The following is a 22,525-nucleotide window of genomic DNA, read 5'->3' as shown; positions in this document are numbered from 1 at the left end:
AAATCAGCCGTGAGCGTGTCACCGTCACCCCTCCGCCGCTCCTCACTGGAACTTCATGGTGACTTCGCCGCCATGATTCATGTTCTCGGGTGCGACCGGTGCGTCTCTCGGCTCGGAGGCGATGACGGATGGTGGCGCCTCGGCCGTTTTGAAGGGTTTATAAAATATCCAGCGCTGCATGAAAAACGACACCACCGCCTGTGAAAGTGACTGAGTTACACTTTCCTTAGCAAATAAACAGAGAAATATTTGCCTCTTGACAGTGAGAGTAGAACATTTACAGTTTCAGGCCATTAGCTGCACAAACTGAGCATCTGAAAAGTTTGTTTAAACCATTTTTAACTACTTCAACTGTGAACCCTGTCCTCTGTGAAGGAGGAAGCAGAAACACTCAGCTCCTTCCTTCTCCTCTCACTGGGTCAGTGTTGATTCAACAGACGTGTAACCGGTGTCATGTTGTTGTTTTGTTGTTCTCTTGGATTTGCAGGCGACGTATTCGCCGTACCGCGACCGCATCCCCCCTGCAGATCGTGAGGGCTGAGGTGGAGCTGTCTGCAGAGGAGAGGGCGTACCTCACCGCTGTGGAGAAAGGTACAAACACACACCTGTCTCTTTATCTTCATCTCCATCACTTCTTTCCACTCCCTTTTTGTGACACTAAAGAACACAAACACACAAACATGGTCCTGCAATGAATCAGGATTATGTCATTGTTATGGACGTTTTCTGGAATCTGGTGAAAGGATCAAGTCCAGGGTAAACACACCAACCGTCATAACGTCCCTCCCCTCTTCCCTCCCCAGGCGACTATGCGGGGGTCAAACACGCGCTCCGGGGAGGCGGAGGTCTACTACAACATGGACGTGAACTGTCTGGACCCCGCTGGGCCGCAGCGCGCTGCTCATCGCCATCGAGAACGAGAACCTGGAGATCATGGAGCTGCTGCTCGACCACGGCATCCACACGGGAGACGCGCTGCTCTACGCCATCAGGAAGGAGGTGGTGGGCGCCGTGGAGCTGCTGCTGTCACACAGGAGGCCCAGCGGAGAGAAACAGGTGTGTGTGTGTCTGTGTGTGTGTGTGTGTGTGTGTCTTTGTGTTTGTGTGGACGACTGTGTTTAAACAAATGAGAGAGAGAAATGGATTCATGGATGTATGTTAATTTGTGGCATTCAGGGCGCATTCATGCATGACCGTGTGCCATATTGAGTGTGTGTGTGTGTGTGTGTGTGTGTGTGTGTGTGTGAGTGGAGGGGGGGGGGGGGTAATTCATTGTGATTCTGCTGAAGAGGGAAATTAAACAGCTTGTTTTATAGACAAACTGTGAAACAGGATTTAGAGACAGACAGTGAGAGAGAGAGAGAGAGAGAGAGAGAGAGAGAGAGAGAGAGAGAGAGAGAGAGAGAGAGAGAGAGAGAGAGAGAGAGAGAGAGAGAGAGAGAGAGGAGATCCGAGGACATGGAGGGGGGGGGGGGGGGGGTGTATTGGTTAGAAGGAGATATATTTAAATGAAAGAGAAACAGAGACGTCTTATTTTACATAAATTTTTGGACCGTCTGAGGCTGTGAGGTGCCACGGTGCCATGGCAACCAACCCTTGGACGAAGCAGAGGATTGTGGGTAGGTTTTTTCTTGGTCCGCTCTCAGCTGGACGAGGACGGGAACAAATGTGTCCTCGCTGTGGTTCTGTGTTTCCTTCACCTCCACGTTGAGAGAGAATCATTTATCCTTTTGTTTTCGATGAGCAGGTGATGGAGCTGCTGTGTCCCCCCTCCCCCCCCCCCCCCGTGGGTCTGTGCTCATCATGTTTATAATTAAAGACACAAAACACTTTGGTCTGTCGTTTTTCTTTCCTCGTGCTGCAGTCTGTCAAAATGTAAGATAACAGACACACAGAGGAGCAGCAGGGACTTTACATTTCTAATCAGAAAAGTTCTCGCTGTCATTTTGAAGATTCTTGAAGCGACACTAAGAAACGATATCGACCGAGTATCTGAAAGGTCAAAAGTAGAAAGTTATTGTTGGTGTTTGTATAATTGTCTCATCTTGATGGAGACATTTTGTGAATTGGAGTCATGTGGACGGAGCTTTTTTTTCGAAATGGAGGGGAGAGTATCCACAGTAGTGTTAAAAAAACGGCCTCTGGGTCGTTTATGAAAGTAAAACTTAAAGTTTTTGTCCCGAGCCTTCGAAAACCAAGAGAAGGAGAGTTTGTTTTGAACGAGGGAGGGAGATGAGCAGAGAGAGAGAGAGAGAGAGAGAGATGTTGTCAGTAGTAGGGTCATGAGAAGAAGAAAGTGATGGAGGGAGGAAGAGTAACGTTGAGAGAGTGAGAGATATGCAAATGAGGACGTGTTCCGCAGACTCCCTCTCTCACTTTTCTTTTGATGTGTGAAGTGTGTGAAAAAAGGATTTAAGTGTGCGTGTGTGTCTATGTGTGTGTGTGTGTCTTTCAATGTGAATTTATGACTTTGGGTTTTCTGTGTTTTCCTTTGTTACTTTGTTTTATTTGTTATTTTTTAATGACGAGAGGTGCTACAGCTGAAACTTTATTGATTATTATTAAAAACTTTTATTGAGTCGGACTCTCAGGACCGGGGTCGAGATCTGAAGGCGAAGAAAACAAGAACTTTCAAATGTCTCTTCATGGGTTTTCTCTTTTCACTCGAGAAATAACCCAAATAAAAACTAATTCAACTCAAACTACTGTAAATAGATAATTTTCATCTGTATTTGTTTAGATGTACGTGTGTGTGTGTGTGTGTGTGTGTATGTGTGTGTGATTCGTTGTCAAGTTGGTGACAGATGTTTTCACACTCTCCGGAAAAAATAAGAGAGATCAGATGAAAAAGGCTTTGGTAGGGAAGGGGAGGGAGGGAGGTAGGGAGGGAGGGAGGGAGGGAGGTGGAAGACAGACATGACGAAGAGCGGATGAAAGACGGGGTTAGAGGAGGTGAAGGAGGAGGTGACGGAGGAGATAGCGGCAGAGAGATGAAGAGGATGAGGAGAAGCACTCGGCTTCATCCTCCCTCCCAGAGATGAAAGAGAGTCCACACGTGTTTGCTCCACTCCTCCCCTCCTCCTCCTCCTCCCTCGTTCACTCCTCTTCCTCAAGTCTGCTCCTGTCCCTCCTTCTTCAGGTGTCTGGCGATCGAGTGTTTGGTTTTCACCGGTTCAGACTCGTATCAGTGAGATGTGTCACGAGGCTGCAGCAGATAAACAAAGCTCCGCGGCAGTAAACGTGTTTCCCAGTTTTATTGTGCTTATTTAATTTGTTTCATTCTGACTCAAGTGGGTTTAATTAGATTCATCCTGCTGCTAATGCCTTGTGCTTCGAGTTCTTCCTGTTTCCTATCAGTTGTTTTACTGTCGCACTAATGAGGGAGGTTTCACAAACAATATTAAACTGAGATTTTTATTATTAGAGACAAGAATCCATCAGTGTCCTCCACGTGTCGCGTTAACAGGGGGGGGGCCGTTATTCTTCTTCCTTGGTCTTCTCCAGGTTCCCTCGCTGATGATGGACAGCCAGTTTTTCAGAGTTCACCCCCGACATAACTCCCATCATGCTCGCTGCTCACACCAACAACTATGAGATCATCAAGCTGCTCGTCCAGCGGAAGGTGATGAAGCTGAGATACAGAAGTTACCGTCTACACCTCAATCTGTTTAGGAAGATTTATAGAATAAATGAGCATTAAATAAATAAATAATGATGTCATTGATTAGATATCGGCTGTGATGATGTATTGTGTTGTTTTTTTGTGTAGGTCACTATTCCCAGACCTCACCAGATACGATGTGACTGTGTCGAGTGCGTCTCCAGTTCAGAGGTGAGTCATAACTACACTGCATTGTTTACTTTCAGCAGCCGACTGGAAAAACATCACTATTATTTGTTATTCTATAGATTAAACTACACATCTATTAACATAGAAGACAACCGTTTATTGTCCTCTCATTTCTCTGTGCGTCCTCCTGTAGGTGGACAGTCTTCGGCATTCCTCGGTCTCGACTGAACATCTACAAGGCTCTGGCCTCCCCCTCCCCTCATCGCGTTGTCCAGTGAGGATCCCATCCTCACGGCCTTCAGACTGGCTGGGAACTCAAAGAGCTCAGCAAGGTACAGACGAGCAGGAGACTCAGGATTTCTGCCGGTTGTCCATTTCCTAAATATACAGATTTCCCTCAAATTGAATGAGACGCTCCCACTTTGTCACAACTGGTCGACTGCAGGAGGCTCTAGAGAATCTTCAGTCCTCCTCGATTCTCCAAACATCAAAGTGGACTTTACTGGAGGGACGTCTCATCCTAAACCTGATGGGCTGTTAAGTCCTCTGTGGATTTAACATTCGTTCATATGCTGCTAATTTTCCTCTAGGGCTTCCTTTACCAAGAGCTGTGCACCACGGAGTTACTGTGTACTGTCTGCTTTTACCCAGCGGTTCTCCAGAGCAGGAGAGAGGAGGCCATTCCACCTTAATAATCTGAGGCTAAGAACTCTGACCTATCCCATCTTCCTGCTCTCAGGTGGAGAATGAGTTTCGTCAGGAGTACGAGGAGCTGTCCCAGCAGTGCAAACGATTCGCCAAAGACCTCCTGGACCAGGCCCGGAGCTCCAGAGAACTTGAGACCATCCTGAACCACAGGGACAACGACCAGAGCGAGGAGCTGGACCCCAGGCAGTGCCACGACCTGGCCAAACTCAAACTGGCCATTAAATATCACCAAAAAGAGGTAGGGACTCTCATGCTTCTTTAGAAAAGACCAGACGTAAACAGCCATCCAGCTGAAACTACTGTGTTTTCCTTCAGTGAATGAGAGAAATTACATTTTAAAGCAACTTGTTTGTTTGTGTGTCAATGGCGATGTTGTGTTTGTGCAAAAAACTGTGACTACAGCACATTTCAAACGTGTGCTTGTTTCTATCATTTATGAATGTGCAGCTTCACTGGGGTCAAGGATGGTTATGGATGAGCCTGGTTGGAAACACTAGATGAGTGACTGAACTGACTAGAACCCTCTGCCCGAGTTATATCAGTTCACACAGACACACACCATCCTGCTCGACAACATATATTTTTGAGCAGTTAGAGGGACTCGCTGTCCTCGTGGCACTTGTGACAGGGGAGTAAAAAAGGAGAGGAAGAACACAAGAAACAGACAGAGTGGAAGCAGAGGGAGGGTGAGTGAGAGGGTAAGATATGTGGAGAAGAAGGGAGGATGAACGGGACAGGAAGGAGAAGAATGGAACTGAGTGAGACGATGAGCCGGCACGAGTGTGAGCGGATAGAAAGAGCGATTGGACGTGAAAGAGAGATTTAATGGGACAGAAAGAAAGAAATGCAGAGATGGAGGGATGGAGGGAGCGCATGAGCGAGAAAGAGATGACGATTTGATGGGATGGAGTTAGAGAAGAGAACAGAGTTAGAAAAACCTCCCGAGGCGATCTCCGTCTCTCGCCGTCCGTCCGCCTGTCTGCTCACTGCTGTCTCCAGAGAATGAAGGCGGGAGCGAAAGGGCAAAGCGGAGTGATGACGGCAGCCAGAGGTGGATATGTAGATGGATGGGGGGGGAGACATAAGTGCCGGGAGTTGAAGTGCTTTCCGTCTCTCGAGTACGAGAGGTGACGGAGGTAAAGATCTGAAGAGAGTCGATCGGCGGAGGAAGTGCCAGATGGAGCGGTGACGTGTTGTCCTCAAGTAGGGACGATCTCAGGGGTCAAAAGGTCAACGGATTTGCAGCAGGTTTCTATTTTTGCTGGGTGCGATCATCCTCATCACACTCCTGAGTTCACCTGTCGAGGATATCCTCAAACAGCCTGTAGGGAAACTTTTTCGAGGAATATAAGCACATCTTTTACACGGGGGGGGGGGGGGGGAGCTAAGTGTTGACCTAGGTGAAGATTTAAGAGGATCCTGAGTGGAAAGGAAGGAAGGTCAGAAAGAGAAGGATGAATGGAGCAGGGCCTTGTTGTCTGGAGGGACTTTGAGGTCAATGGGATGAGATCTGCTTACTTGCCCTCGAGCAGCAGTGACAGCGCTGATGATTAAATACATAAATACACACGAGGAGATGACTGTACACATTAGCATATAAATTGACTTTATATTTTAACTTCGTTCTAAAAGCTTTAGATAAATCGTTCATTTTGCAGCTTAAACCCTTTTGTCTTATTCACCAGGACATTTTATGACACATGTGGTGAACGAGGTTTAGGTCCATTGTATTTATCTCTGTGTGTGTGAGTTGTGTGTGTGTGTATATATTATGTACACAAACACTGTACAGTAGAGCCTGATATATATGGATTATGGAGTAAAACATTTCCAATACCGATATATCAGCCAATATATACACATATAAAATTGGCGGTGGTTCCTAAGATGGTTTCACCAACAAATAATAGGCTTTATTGCTTAAATGTCAAAATAATGAATCAGAATGAAACTTACATCCTGTGAGTCTCCTATCATATATATCCGAATTGTCGTCTGCATAAAGTTACATAAAGATTTTCTCGGATGAAAATTGTTTCGAAACATTTTTTTTTACAGTTTCAATATCTTCCTAGATCCGAATAAACTCCTGGGATCGTTCTTTTATTATTATAATTCCACGGCTCGGTCACAAGTTCAAGTATTCCTCCCTGTACAGTCGCAGATAGTAAAACACTAATTAAATATCCGCCATGCTTCCTCCGATCCATATGACTCATGGATACTCGGAGGAGCTGTCTGCCTCTCTGGCGCCTGCCGTCCACTACACCTTGCTGGGAGGTATAATTGGCTGCAGCTCCGGCAGAGTCGTCCTTTGAGCGTGACTCGCCCGGAAAGTAGAAAGTCTGCGGTTCTCACAACATCCCGCGGCGCTGTGAAGACGGCGGAGGAACGAGACGTGTTCGCAAATGTAGAGCGAGGAGAGGAGGGACGGGGGGGGGGGTGGAGGAGGAAATAAGGGGTTCCAACGAGATGTGAGGAGTGAGAAGCAGCTGAGATGGAAGCAGGGAGGAAGAGAGAGATCTGCCGGCGGTTAATAAGACACTTTCAGACGGTTGAGGGGCGAGATATACAAAGACAGGAAAGGGCAGGGAGGTGTGAGCTTGAGAGAGAGAGAGAGAGAGAGATGAAGGGATGAGGAGGAAGAGAGCTAGAATAGAAGATATGGACAGAATGAGTCCAAGTATCTACTGCTGAGATGCTCCATGTTCTCACGCTGTTATGTGGAATTTTACATGTTCTGGTACAAAAGCTCTGAATTCATCTTGATATAAAGCATCACGGCAACTTGTACTTTTAATTTGAAGACTAATTGACAAACAGGAAGTGACTCGGTGGCCATGATGGAAATCAGCTCCCCTGAATGTCTCAGTCCGATATCGTGAAATAGAAAGAAAGGTATAATTAAAAGGATCTGACTGTGGTTTGGTCGTCTAGTCTCGTTTGAATTTCCCTGGAGCTGCTGGTGAAGACGGAGACAGTGAAGACAGAGACAGTGGAGACGGAGACATTGAAGATGGAGGACGTGAACGTGGTTAGAACGAGGACTCAGACAGGAACACACAGCCCCCTGGACACCATGACAACATCAGATGCTGGCAAACAAACAGATGCCACATTAGCCTCTCCAGACACCTTTAATGGGTGTGTGGCTTTGTGTGTGTCTGTGTGTGTCTGTGTGTGTGTGTGTGTGTGTGTGTGTGTGTGTGTGTGTGTGTGTGTGTGTGTGTGTGTGTGTGTGTGTGTGTGCGTCTCAGGAGACCCTCGATGAACACTTACACAAGCCTTCCTCAAACTGCAAACCTCTCTTCCCTCACCTCTCTCGCTCTGTCACATCCTCTCCCTTCACTCTCTCTCTCCCTCCACCCTCCACCCCATCTCTCCATCACTTCATATCTCAGCCTCCTCTCCCTTCACTCTCTCTCTCCTTCCTCCCTCCACCCCATCTCTCCATCACTCCATCATATCTCAGCCTCTTCTCCCTTTCGTGTGTTTTTCCTTCTTCCTTCTCTCTCTCTGTCTCTCTCTCTTTGTCTCACCTGTCTCTCCCTCGTCTTCTTTCCTGGTTTTCCTCCTTCGCTTGTTCTTTTTTTTTTTCCTCTCTTTAATTTCTCCCACTCTTTTCTTCCTCCTCTGGTCTGTTTGTTTCTGGACGACCTCTCAGCTCCTCTGCTTTGTCATTGATTTGTCGTCTGCATGTGTGTTCTTTTTTGTTTGTGCTGCCGTGTGTGTTCTGTATGATGGAGGTCGAGGTGTCACTCACATACACACACACACACAAACACACACACACACACGCACACACATTAGATAATACTTTGGGTGTGTGGTGAAGAGTGTGTCGTCCTCGTCCCTGTTCTCCAGTGAGATTAGTGCAAATTACATCTCCGATACACTCTCCATGTTTCTGTGGGATCAATACACACTCCCTGTCACATGCACACACACACACACACTACACACACACACACACACACACACACACACACACACAGTCCAGCTCAGCATTCCACATGCTCCTGCATCATCTCCTCGTTCTTCTCTTCCCTCTCTCCATCTTTTCTTTTTAACCTTCTGTCTCTGTCTCCTGGGAAATCTGTTCATTCCATTCAGCTTGTCCTTCTTCCTCTCGACCCTCCATCTTTCCATCGCCTTCACTCCTCCTCTTCCTCCTCCCTCCTTTTTTCTTCTTGTCCTCCCCATTCACCTCTCCTCTTTTCTGCTCCCCTGTTATCTTGTCTTCTCATGTCTCATCCCTTCATCCTCTCGTTGTTCTTTCCTCTTCTTCCGCTCCTCTAATCTTTTCTCTTTTGTCCTCTTCTGTGTTCTTGTCTCATCTTCTCTTGATTGTTTCTCTCCTTCCTTTCCTCCTCTTTTCCTCCTTTCCACTTCTCATCTCATTTCCTCTCTGCTCCTCCTTCTCTCATTCTGCTCTTCCTTTCTTTCCTTTCCTCTTTTCTCCTCTTGTTCCCCCCCACTTTTTCTTGTCCTCTTTTTATCTTTTCCTTTCCTTGTCTAAGCTCCTTCCCTGTTTCCTCTCCTCTCCCCTCTAATCCTTTCCTCTCATCTTTTTTTCTCTCATCCGTTTCTTGTCCTGTTCTCTAATTTTTCTCCTCTCTCTCCTCTCTCTCCTCTCTCTCCTCCTCTCTGTCGATATTTCCATGGTTATCGATCTGACCATCAACCTTTCCTGTGATAAACTGAACAGAAAGAGATGAAGTGAGAGAATAGGGGCACGGAGGAGGGGAGATGAAAGTGTGATGAGTTACATAACACAGAGGTAACTTCAGGTTACGGACTGGAACACACACGCGCCTCGGGTTACCCATCATGCCCCGGGCCTTTAAACCCTAAATAAACTCTCTGATTGGCTGTTTGACACACAGGACGTAACGGACTGCGTGTAGCGCCCTGTCGCAGAAATAGTTCTCATGAATATATATAACTTAGAAATGAGAAGGAGAGAAGAGGGAGAGGAACGAGTAAAGATCGGAGGAGGAGAGGAAATAAAAATGACAGAATGAGGAGCGACAGAAGAGAAGGAGAAATATTAAAAAGAGAGAATTTGGTGGAAATCAAATGTGAAATTACACAAAGTGGAGAAGATTGTATGAGACTCTGATGTTTCTCATCTTAATCAAGTTTTACGTACCAAACCCCTTTTATTTAGTTTTATTTATCTACCCTGACATCACTGATCATATACTCTACATGTGAACTGTGATTAGAAGTTAAAAATATATATTTAAACTTTATTTATTCAAACTTTTTAGGACTAAGGGAAATAGGATCAGGTTAAAAAGAAATACAGAAATTAAACATTTCAAACGCTGCATTCAGAAACATCCACAGACAAGGTAATACAAAAGGTAATGGTTAGTTTTTAAAAAGGTGATTTAAAAGATTATATTTGCATTGACATTGATGGAAGGAATTAAATAATCGTTGTATTCTTATTCATGAAATATGATTTGGAAACACTTAGTTTTTCTGTGACTCTCAACCCTAAAACCTCCGTGGACACAGTGAACAGAGACGTGCTTTTATTTGTTTGACGTCCAGTAAAACAAAAAAACAATCTTCTCTTCTGCTGCTCAGAGAAAAAACACTTTATTACATTTTTTATTATATTTCCACTCGTTTCGGTTTGAGTGTTTATTCGTTTATTTGTCACCAGAATCGCACAAAAACTACTCGACTGAACTCTTTTTATCACTTTTCCTCAACAACATGAGAAATTAAATTTTTGTTATTTAAGTTATTTGCTCTGGTGAGCGTCGTTCTAGTTCACAGATGATGTCATACATCTGGCGTCCTGCTGCTCTACAGGCTCCGCCCCCTCCACCTCAACGCCACACACATTCTCCTGCTGTTGTGAACGAGCCTGATTCACATGTGGAAGATTATATTCACGTTTTATTACGGCACCTTTAATAATTCAAGCTGCCTTTAAAAGGGGAATTCTATTAACACGGATCATTAGTGTTTATTAGAGCTGAGGCGAAAGAGCAGTGAAAAGATAAACATGCACACACACACACACACACACACACACACACATGGCTCTAAGTGAAGTTTTATTGAGTGAAACTGAAAAGTCCGGAGGGAATCCGCTGCCCTGCTTTTAAGTCTCTGCACACAAACACACACATGCTGCAGTAACATCGCCCGGAGGGGGTGAGGGTGTAACGATCAGCTGCATCAAAACCTGCGACAACCCCCCCCCCTGTTCTTCAGGAAGTGCGTTTTTTCTTTGTTGCGGCCAAGTTGCTGGAGAGTCGGCTGAGCGTTTCGATTGGACGCATCAGATGCTGAAACCCGTAGGAGAGAGAGAAAGAGAGAGAGAGAGAGAGCGAGAGAGCAGGAGGGATGAAAGAGGGATGAAGCGATGAAGACAGACGGATGGTTATGAGCTGACATGGCAGGTGGAGCGCACACATGAAGGAAAGGAAACCAGAACGAGGTGCAGAGGTGGAACAGAGGAAACCAGAACAGAAATAGAGTGAGCGAGAGAACGAGTGAGTCACATGCAGCGGGGGGGGGGGGGGGGGGGGGGAGGACGGCATCTTTCTGCTTTTCATGTAGAGCAAACTCGAGATGGAGAGAGAGAGACTGGGAATGAAAATTAACTGGAGAGAAGTGGAGTGGAGGTTGATTTTGAGGTTTAAGGGTGAAGCTCGGAAAAAAAACAAGAAAGTGAAAGGAAACAGTGGAGGAAGACGAGAGGAGCCGGTTTTACAGGGACACACAATTTGTGCGACGTTTTGATAAATGACAGCAATCAGCGGGAGAAGAGAGGGAGAAGGAGAGAGATATTAAAAGCGTGGGAGAAGATGGAGTTGTTTTGAGGGGAGGGGAAGGTAACAGGAGGAAAGACGACAGGAACTGACCCTTTGACTTTCCTCTGATTGACGAGTGTGACTCTGCATCTTTTTTATCTTTTAGTCTTTTTTACCTCAAACCTATTTTTAGTCTTTTTTCTCTCTTTACCTCCGTCATCGTCTCCTCGTCGGTTTCCCCTTCTCTCCTCCCTCCCCCCCCCCCGACCTTGTCCCCGGTTTCCTCTCAGTCCTGCAGCCGGTAAAAAGTGACAGAAACAACATCACACTGACATTTATGGCTCGTTATTTACCTCCGCCTCCTCCTCTTCATCCTCCCTCGCTCCGTCTCCTCAGCTGCAGATTGAAGAGCGAAAAGACTTCTCTCGTTATCGACGCCTAACCTCCGTTTAACCTGCGATATAAACCCCCTTGAAACTTTAATGTGTGTGTGCGTGAGAGAATTGGCTGCTCGTGTGTGTGTGTGTTTGTGTGTCTTTCTACAAACTGTGTGTTTCTGTTTGTGCGTTTGAATAATTTAAAGGTCTTTTTTGGTTGTTGTTGCGCCTGTGATACCTGCAGTCCGGCTGAATTATACATTACCACTCCACTACATTATACATGTGGAGTGTGTATGTGTGTATGTGTGTTTGTGTATATTTGTGTGTGTGTGCGGCTCAATAATCTGCCGCAGCAGCTGACTAATATATTGACCTTTATTCATGTTTTACTCACCGCGTCCAAATGAATTATTGCTTTAATTAATCTATCAACACGTGTCCTCAATTAGAGGGTTACACACACGTATGCACGCACGCACACACAAACACACAAACGTGGTTATTCATCTGATTAGTCAAACCTTCTATGTAGAGGAGTGCATTTTTATTTAGGCTGTAAATAAAGATGTACAATATTACAGCCCCCAGAAGTGTGATAATCGCCCCCTGGTGGCTGGCAGCAGTATAGGTCATAACCCCTCCTCCTCCATGTTAGCAAATGGTACATGGACCAAGAAGAAGACACAAAAAGAGACGGTTCAAACTCAATAACGCAACATACAACTCCATTTAAGAAGATAGTGTGTTTGTGGAAAGTGTTTGGAGAAGCTCGTCTCAATGTTTGAACACGAACACAAGAGACAGACGGAAGCCTGACGAGTCGAGGCAGAGCAGCGACTCATATACAGTCTATGATAAACACACTGAGAACACAGAACAAAGCTTTTGATCCAAGATCCACAGAATACTGTCACATTTGGGGAAATGGAGATTTTCAAACTGCGTCTCTGGGATGAAATGAAAGACGTTGAGGTTCTCTCTCTCCTCCTCCTCCCAGCCTCGCTCTGTGTGTCGAGTGGAACCTGTAGAGTCTCTGAACGCTGCTCCATGAAACCTGCTGCAGCAGCGGAAATGCAAATGTAATGTAAGAGCGTGTTCACGTGGCGTCTCCGCAGGCTGCTGCTCCATTCAGGAGGTTAACATGAGTCATCGCACGTCCACCGAGCCTCTGCACTCTCATAGCAGCGGCCTAATATCCTGCTCTGTGTCAGGAGAGGGGATCGTCTGTCGGCTGCTTTCATTAGTGATTCAAGATACTTTTAATGTCTCCGCACCCAGAGGCATCATGGCTCCAGGTCCTCCATCGCTCCGTCCGTCAGTAAATCAAGAACGCCTGGAGGGAATTTCTTCAAATCTGACACAAACATTCACTCTCACTCAAGGATGAAGTGATTTGATTTTGGTGGTTCGGGTGTAATTACATCAAGAATGACGTGATCTTTACAACGAGAGCGTCCTTTCAAATGTGGTACAAATAACTGTCCACTTCGACTGTTCAGATTGATTCGATTAAGATGGTTAAAGGTCAAAGGTCAACCGTGGTCTCACAAAAACCTGTTGAACATGTTATCTCAAGTCTGCCTTTAGGGAATTTATTTAAAATTTCGAACAGTTGCCACTTGGACTCAAAGATGAACTGATTAGATTTCAGAGGTCAAAGGTCACAGTGTGATATTGTGAAGGCGCCTGCAGGGGCTGGAACTGGCCTGGCTGGTGGAGGCAGATAACCACAGGGGCAGTAAATCCACATTCTGGGTTTGTCCCTATCCCCTTCAGCAGCGTGGGACTGAAGTTATGAGCAGCACTTATTTAACGTGAGCGAGCAAATCTCTCCCCGTCAGCTGGTCTCTGATTCACCGCTGTGATTAGTGACGATTTACAGTTGTATCGACCGTTTATAGTGCAGCTGTGTTTCTCTCTTAGAACCCGTCGGAGCCTGGTGAGATAACCGTCCAGAGGCGTCACCAAGAGAATCTCCTGTTAGGATTGTGTCCCAGTGACATTATAAAAGTGCCTGAGAGACCCCGTGTCCCTCGATTTGTCCCCCGTCTCGTTGCAGTGACGTTCAGACAGGAGGATGACATCACTCGTCACGGAGGTCAGCTGACCTTGCCCGCCTCCCACTCCGTCCTCATTCAGGGAAACACAGAGGCCTGGATTCAAACCGTGTATTAATCCTGCTGCTCCGCTGACCAGTGGCGGTGAAACGCCTCCACCCACCAGCTGCAGCTTCCACCGCGTGTTACACAACTCCAGCTGATTCATGGCTTGTAGATTAAAATGGACACTTTGATGAAACCTGAGCAAAGATGTTGCACAATGTTCAGAATGAAGAAGTAAAAAAAAAAAAATCTCTGTTCCCTCCGGTGGTTTTGGTTTTCATCTTCTCCGTTCTCATCTGGCTCTCTGATTGGTCGGGGCGACGGACCCGGACCGGGACGTTTCACCGCCGGAGAAGGAGAGAGAGGAAGCAGGTCGCTCATTAGCATACTGCTGCCATAGCAACAAGAAACCAAACCGGAGCTGGGCGAGGGATTGAGAGAGAGAGAGGGAAGGAAGGAAGGCAGGAAAAGACAGGAGCAGGGGAAAGACAGGAGAAGTAGACGACTGAAGGAAGAGGATGTGATGAAGGAGGAGGAAAATTACTAGAGCACAGAAAAGAAGGAAGAGTTGGAGGAGGAATAATAGGAAGGAAGGAGGAAAGGAGGAGGTGGAGGCGAGAAGGAAAAGAAATGAGATGGTTCAGGTCTGAAATACATAAGAAAAGAAGAAGGGATGAGATGAAACATGAAATTAGAGAAGAGAAGGAGGAGAGGAAGAAGAAGTGGTGATGCGTCTTCCATCTTTTTTGACCATAAAACATTTTGTATCACGGTTTTTGGAGAAAATTTAAATGAGATCATCTGTTAACGATTAGCGTGAGATGCTCGATTCTCGTCAACTATTAAGAAGTTAGAGCTACATTCGCCTGAACCTGCGACATGAACAGTTAAAGCAAATGCATAACTCCCCCATTTATGAGACTATCGTTATCAAACTGGTCGAGCAAGATGGCAGCGTTTGAATCCAGGATATATTGGCTTCATTTCTGGATAGTTGGTGTAGTTGAAAACGCGTCCTCCATCTTTATTTACAGTGCGTGGATAACATCCCCTGGATCAGGTGCAGGAGCTTGGTCTTTTAGTTTGAGAGCAGGAGAATTAACCCTTGAGGATCCACGCTCGTGTTCAGACCATGTGACGCCTCAGATCAGCTCCTGTCCGACTGAAACCAGCCGGGATCATTTACTTACATATGAAACCAGCCCACGCTCCTGGTGAAATCTGGAAACCTGTCGCCGCCGCTGCCACCAACTGTTCAGACTCACAGTGTCGTGAGTGATTGACAGGTGGAGCCGCCGTCCCGACAGGTTTCTGGCAGTTTGCCTCGTTAAGCTTTTAGCTAAATGTTTGGTTGATGACGGCCGAGTGTCCTTGTGAAGGTGGGTGTGAAAAACTGAGCTGGTTGTTTACTCACCTCATTTATCATGATGGAAAATATACACACACACACACACACACACACACACACACACACACATTGGTGATAGATAGTGTCTCTAAAGCCTTTTTAGAGTACGAGATGTAAAGGAAGTAAGGGAATAAGGAAGGATGGGGGGGCAGGAAAGGAAAGAAACCTTGACGAGAGAGCAAGAGATTAAATGCTTCGTTAAATCGTAGAGAAAAGAAGTGGGATGGAATATTCTAAACATGAAGTTTATTTTTAAAGTCATAGTTACACAAAGTGATGAAGTTGAGATGACATCTTATATAGGTCAAAGGTCAACACTGACATCGATATGTTTCCCAATGCCGATCATGTTTCCTGCAACTTGATTGGTTGTTGGAGATTTACGCAAAACTAACCCTACTCATTTATTTAATGACAAAGAAGAAATGTTTACTGACTGCCTCTCTCTCTCTCTCTCTCTCTCTCTATCTCTTCTTCTCCTTCTCTCGTCAGTTCGTGGCTCAGCCGAACTGTCAGCAGCTTCTGGCCACGCTGTGGTACGACGGCTTCCCGGGCTGGAGGAGACGACACTGGGTGGTCAAACTGGTCACGTGCTTCATCATCGGACTCCTGTTTCCTGTCTTCTCACTGGTGAGGGGGGGGGGAGACTTCACATGAGAGAAATAGGGCTACAGATAAAATATTAGAAATTTGGATTTAGATTCCTGGCCTTGAATAAAGAGATGATGAATATATGATTTTGAGAGACATTTAAAAGACAATAAGATGAAGGAAACATAAAAAGGAGGAAGGAAGCTCAAACTAGATTTCTTGCCAGGCAGCAATTAAGCCAAAGTCTTTGTTTATTGGAGGAACTGTTGCTATGAAACAAAAACGGCACTCGGGAGTGAGGTTATTATTTAGGAGCAGAGACATTCATTTTTATGAAAACACTGAAAAATATAGAACACGTTAATGTTTGGCTGCTCTCATCCTGATTGGTCCGTGAGGAAGGACTTGTATTTTACCTGCGTAGGTCATCATAAGTCTTCAATGACATCACCGGCTGTGAGAAAGTAGACGAATATGAAAATATGACTTTAAGAGAGGAAGGAAGGAAGGAAGGAAGGTTGGAGGTGTGGCTGAAGGAGGGAGTGAACAAGGAACCAAGGAAGGAGAGTGTGTCTATTTGTGTGTGTGTGAGAGAGAGTTTGCCAGCAGTGAGGATGAGCACAACAAGTAAACAGCACCACAACAACAACAACATGTGACAGATGAAGAGACGCGGTGTCGGCTGACTGAACATGAACATCTTCTCTACACTCGTTTATTTTCTCTCTTCCTGCTTCTCGGTGAAACGAGAAAGACGCTGTCACTGTTTTTCTTATGTAGACAAAAAAAGAAAGTTATCATTCATTACAGGTTACATCACCCGACACGTCTGAGTGTGATGTGATCCTCTTCTTCTTCTTTGTTTTTCCTCTTTTGTTTAAGACGATGCTTCAACCTCCTTCATTATGTCTCATGCAGCTGCTTTTGAAATGAGGTTACTGCAGTTCATTCATGGAAGAATCAGTTCATCTTCATCTCCTGTCGCTTTCCCTTCCTCTCTTTCGAATCGTCTTTCTTTGGTTGTTTTTTATTCCACCACATCGGTGACCCCCAGTGGTCGGAGGCATTATGTTTCCAGGTTGTCCGTTGTTTTGTGAACATGATATCAAAAGAACGCCTCAAGGGAATTTCTTCAAATTTGGTAAAAACGTTCACGTAAACTCAAGGTCGCAATGATTAGGTTTTGGTGGTCAAAGGTCAAAGGACGCTGTGACCTTCATCTTGTAAACACAATATTTTAAGAACACCTCCAGAGAATCCTTTCAAATTTGGACCAAACATTCATGGATGAACTGATTACAATTTATTTTTTTCAAAGGTTAACTTAGCATAAAAAAAATGGATGTCAAATCTCTCCTCCTCCTCCTCTTTCTCAGATCTACCTGTTGGCGCCGAAGAGCGCCCTGGGAAACTTCATCAAGAAGCCCTTCATCAAATTCATCTGCCACACAGCGTCCTACCTGACCTTCCTCTTCCTCCTGCTGCTCGCCTCGCAGCACATCGCCCGCACCAACCTCCACATGCAGGGGCCCCCACCCACCATCGTGGAGTGGATGATTCTCCCCTGGGTGCTGGGTATGTAGCTGTTCACGCTTCATCCATTCTGAGAAGACTTTCACTTGAGCTTAATTGTATATTTTCTGCTTCAGCTGCAAAGAACTTTAAGATAAACGAATCAGACCTCAGCTGCTGAGAACATCTGGAGGTTCAGCCGAGCCTCATCTGTGACTTTGTCTTTCCACCGTCATCCAGCTGTGGTTTGCTTCTTCCAGTTCTAACGTCCTCCAATTTGAGCTAATACAACCTAACTGACTTATTTCACTGTTGGGTCAAGGGGGGATGTATAAAGGTCAAGCTGAGCGCCCTCTGCTGGATCTAGAGGCAAACTACTTCAGACTTCTTCATTTACGTTTTAATGACGTGGCCGTGTACGAGAGCAGGTTAACCAGACAGGACGTGAATCTATGGTAACCAGCCTGAGCTCAATTTGATCAGCTCAAATGTTCCAGTCCACATCTGAGGAAGAGTAAAGTGAAGTGGAGGCAATTATCATGGTGAAGAAAAGGTAGAAATAAGGGAGATGGTGGAGGTCCAGACTGAGAATATGTTTCTTTCAATGACTCATTGTCTCTTCTTTGCATCGAGAGCTGCAAGAAAAACTTAACATTTAAATGTTGTGAAGACAAAAATAGATTTGAAATGAATGTATCTGTGGTTTCTGACCATCGAGAGGCCTTTACAGAGGAGTGTGTGTCTGTGTGTGTGTATGTGTGTGTGGAGGAGGTGGTGGTTGTGTGTGAGGGGGTGGAGTGGGTTTGAAAACCATTGATTACATCTCCATATTCTCTCACAGAGCTGACACCAGACATTTCCAAACTATAACCATCATCACTTAGAAACATACAAAACCATCTGTTCTCCTTCATCTTCATCTTGTCTTCCTCCTTCTAACAGAAGGTAACAAGGGTTTTTATTTGTTGGTTGTAATGTTGAGTTGATCTAATCTCACTTTACAGATTTCTCTCTGTGAAGAACAGATGAAATAGAGAAACAACTGATGATCTGACTTTGTGTAGATTCAGTCGCACAGAACAAATATGTCGTCTCTCTTCCGCCTGAAGCTGCTGCCAAAACCTACAACCACAGTTTTGACACGGAGCAGAAACCCAGCAAACACAAACCACTGATGTGTGACATTGGTGTACTCGTACATGCATGAATGTGTGTGTGTAAATAACCAGCAGTGTGTGTGTGTGTGTGTGTGTTTCAGGGTTCATCTGGGCAGAGATCAAGGAGATGTGGGACGGGGGATTCACAGAGTACATCCACGACTGGTGGAACCTGATGGACTTCGCCATGAACTCCCTGTACCTGGCCACGATATCCCTGAAGATAGTGGCCTACGTCAAGGTAAAGGTCACACCAACACACCTGTGAGGAGTCCGTCCATTTCCCAGAGGTCTTTGCTCTGAGCTGAGAGCTGAGCAGCAACATGCAAAGATATTAGTTCTTATGATTAAGATGATTTGATCTTCAAACATCAGTTCCACTTTGATGCTCATGCTCATTTTCTCTTTCTAACAGAAACAGCTTTCAACTGTAATAACACTTAACTGCACACTGAGAACATCCACATCCAGATTTATCTGTTTATTAAGAACAAATCACACACACACACACACACACACACACATACACACAAACACACACCAGACGGCTGGGCCATCTGCGGCAGCTGTGAGTCACTGACGGTGGCGGGTGCTCCTCCTACACAGGTCACATATACATACATATTTACACATACATACATATATTCACGTACATACACACAAAGGATTTTATACACACATATATAAATGAACATGGACAGACACACAGGTATACACATGCTTGTATCTTATTTAATTTTTTGTCTTAATATATATTTAGAAAAACTGTAAAGAGCTGAACGTCTATCCCAAAACTCTGAGAGAGAGAGAGAGAGAGAGAGAGAAAGAGAGAGAGAGGGAGAGAGAGAGAGAGAGAGACTGCATATGAGAGAAGGTGCAAGAGTCTATAAATTAATGAGTGTGCATCTGTGTGCATGCTTCTGTATCTGACTGCGTGTGTGTGTGTGTGTGTGTGTGTGTGTGTGTGTGTGTGTGTGTGTGTGTCTGTGTGCGTGCGTGTGTGTGTGTGTGTTCGTGTGATGCTAGTAGAGGCAGACTTAACAAGACAAGAAGTCCTGTGGAAGTCTTAATGGCTGAATTTAGAATGAGGAGGACGCCTGGAGATGTGCAGGAAGATGGTGGGAACGGGATGGAGAGAGAGAGAGAGAGAGAAAGAGAGAGAGAGAGATAGAGAGGCCGTAAAACAGACAGCTGTGGGGCGATGGGCGCATTAAGTGAGAGCTGGAGAGACAGTTAAAGTCAGACAGTCGGAGAGATTGACGGAGGAAACAAAAGACAGATCCTTGTGCTCAGCTGATCGTGTCCTGGACCCGTCGCTGCTCAGAGATAACGATGATATCAGAGATCTCATCTGGATCGTGTGTGAACTGTCTGTCAAGATTGTAACACTTTTTATTATCTTTCACAACGATAAGTAATAAAATCTCTCTTTCTTACTTCGTCTTCCTGTCCCCCCCCCCCCCCTCCTCCCTCCAGTATAACTCCTCCCGTCCCAGGGAGGAGTGGGAGATGTGGCACCCGACGCTCATCGCCGAGGCTCTGTTCGCCATCGCCAACATCTTCAGCTCGCTCAGACTCATCTCCCTCTTCACCGCCAACTCCCACCTGGGGCCGCTGCAGATCTCCCTGGGCAGGATGCTGCTGGACATCCTCAAGTTTCTCTTCATCTACTGTCTGGTAAGAACTTTTCATTCAATTTGTCACAGACGTTCACTCAGACTCCCTGATTAACTGGTTAGGTGTCCGAGGTCAGAGGTCAGAGGTCACGGTGACTGGGAACTGTACCCGTTGTTGGACACATAAAACAACAGGGTGGTAATTTCTAGTTTTTCTATTTCTATGGCGCAGGTCCTGCTGGCGTTCGCTAACGGTCTGAACCAGCTGTACTTCTACTACGAGACCAAGGCGTCAGAAGAACCCAGCAACTGTAAGGGCATCCGCTGTGAGAGGCAGAACAACGCCTTCTCCACGTGAGTAGCCTCCGTCACGCTAACTGCCAGTGTGTGTCTGTGTGTGTCTGTGTGTGTGTGTAGCTGCTGCACTGACTCTGCTCTTTAGCTCCGTTGCAGCAGATAATGAAATGGAATCGACTTCTTGTGTCGAGTAGAATCTTTCGACTTGTTGAGAATGTTAATGGGATTTTTCTTTCCTCATGTGGAGTCAACAGATTTTTTTTTAAACCTGGATACGAAACCAGGGTCGAGCGCATTGAGAGGCCGAGTGTGAAATACAGCTCATTTGTCAGCACGGACACACACACACAGACACACACACACAGACACACACTCTTTGCTGAGGGAGGCAGGGTGGAATCCAATCCGAGTCATTGGGCTGAATATTGATGATGCAGTGGTTTGCTTTAGATAATAGTCGTATTGATTAGTGATCGATTCCATTACAGAGAAGAGCTGAGAACAATGAAAAGACGGCGAGGAAATAAATATCAGTTCATCTTTAAACTGTCTCGTTGAAAAGAAGAAGGAGTCTCATGTTTATGGAGGTTTTATGTTTTCAGATTTCCTTCTGTCCTGTTGTTGTGAACAAGAAATCTCAAGAACAGCTCGAGGGAATTTCTTCATATTTGACACAGACGTTCACTTGGACTTAACAATGGACTGATGGGAGTTTGAAGGTCAAAGGTCACAGGGGACTCGAATGAGCCTGGAAAACATGCATGTAGACTCAAACTACACTGGTTGGTGAAGGCAAACAACCACAGGGCTTCAGTTCTAGTTTCATCAAGATTCATGAATTATTCTGTGGGAAAATGTTAAACAAAAAGATAAAAGAAATTCCTAGATTCCCCCCCCCCCCCCCCCCCCCCCCCCAATATAAGTTCTTCCAAGTTTCGTGTAAATCTGTTCAGTAGTTTTTTGCGTAATCCTGCTGAAAAACAAACAAATAAACAAACTAGCAGAAGGGAAAACATCAACCTCCTCAACGTCGGTATTAACAGAATCTTTTCTGACCCGTACTCTTACAAGAAGAAGAAGAAGAAGAAGAAGAAGAAGAAGCTGAAGAACGCTGTGAGCCTTGAAGTCTTTTCTGTGGTGAAAGTGAAGCCAGCAGATTGTGGATTTCATCCCTCGGTCAGCGTCGCTCTGAGACTGAACTGATTCAATCTGGTTCTGCAGCGAAGACGTGAACAAGAAGAGTTCAACTTCTTCTCTCTCGTCAGAAACTCTTCTGGGTTAAACCGTCGGAGCCGAACACTTTGAGGGCATTTTCAACTTTGACAAAATAGAATATGTGATGCTGTGACTCGTCTGGTTCAAAGTCAACTTACTGTGTTTTTTATTCGGGACAGAACATGATGAGGTCATGAATTCAAGTTTTATTCTCTCTACGCATTAAACAGCGATGAAAACTCGTGAAAACAGTCACCTGGCTAACGTGCTAACGGGCTAACGGGCTAACGTGCTAACGGTTTGTTATTCAAGTCAACAAAATAGAAAATATAAGTTTTGTCTCTTTATAGATGAATAAATCACTTCCTTGTCCTTTGATACAAAAACACAACAAGGAGTTAAATTTGTTTTTCCCGGTGGATCAGTAAATCAGCCTCACGCTGCGAGCAGGTCGCTCAGTGACGGCTGACACGGTGCATTATGCAAACAGAGCGATCACAGGCCCACGGGCGAAGCAGCCGTGCATCAACATTCATGAATTTACAATGCATGGATTATTTCCTCTGTGTGTGTGTGTGTGTGTGTGTGTTTGTGTCTGTGTCGCTCTTATTCACACTTATCAACATTTATGAGCTATGATCTCACAGGATCATTTCCTGTTTCCTGCTCAGGTGTCTCCTCCCTCCTGTTCTCGCTCATCTGTACTTCACACACTTATCACCGTTAATGTGTTAGATCGTTTAACACCACGCTGCCTGGTGTGTGTGTGTGTGTGTGTGTGTGTGTGTGTGTGTGTGTGTGTCCTCCTCACGCTGTCTTTTCGTTGCCTTCACACAAATGCTGTAAATAATCCTTCACCTCCTCTCACACTCTTCAGACTAGATTCGCTCTCGCTCTCTATCTCTAGCTCTCTCTCTCTCTCTCTCTCTCTCTCTCTCTCTCTCTCTCTCTCTCTCTTTCTGATGGTAGG

At 45.4% G+C, this 22,525-nt stretch overlaps 1 protein-coding gene across 1 annotated transcript in view; it reads left to right on the top strand.

The window, feature by feature from the left end:
• The window catches only part of trpc5a (transient receptor potential cation channel, subfamily C, member 5a), a 56,407-nt gene that overhangs the window by 25,857 nt on the left and 8,025 nt on the right, over window positions 1–22,525 (top strand). The window contains 18 exon segments of the mRNA XM_053416673.1: window positions 488–517; window positions 519–591; window positions 804–835; window positions 837–878; window positions 880–1,056; window positions 3,505–3,531; window positions 3,533–3,622; window positions 3,770–3,832; window positions 3,984–4,004; window positions 4,006–4,047; window positions 4,049–4,091; window positions 4,094–4,122; window positions 4,530–4,736; window positions 15,660–15,797; window positions 17,135–17,333; window positions 18,529–18,668; window positions 19,904–20,104; window positions 20,276–20,397. Coding sequence (XP_053272648.1) covers window positions 488–517; window positions 519–591; window positions 804–835; window positions 837–878; window positions 880–1,056; window positions 3,505–3,531; window positions 3,533–3,622; window positions 3,770–3,832; window positions 3,984–4,004; window positions 4,006–4,047; window positions 4,049–4,091; window positions 4,094–4,122; window positions 4,530–4,736; window positions 15,660–15,797; window positions 17,135–17,333; window positions 18,529–18,668; window positions 19,904–20,104; window positions 20,276–20,397 — 1,676 coding nt within the window.

Source organism: Pleuronectes platessa, chromosome 23 (assembly GCF_947347685.1).
Source record: "Pleuronectes platessa chromosome 23, fPlePla1.1, whole genome shotgun sequence".
Taxonomy (NCBI): Eukaryota; Metazoa; Chordata; class Actinopteri; order Pleuronectiformes; family Pleuronectidae; genus Pleuronectes; species Pleuronectes platessa.
The sequence above is the reverse complement of the archived record's forward strand: the minus strand, read 5'-3'. Positions and strand labels throughout refer to the sequence as shown.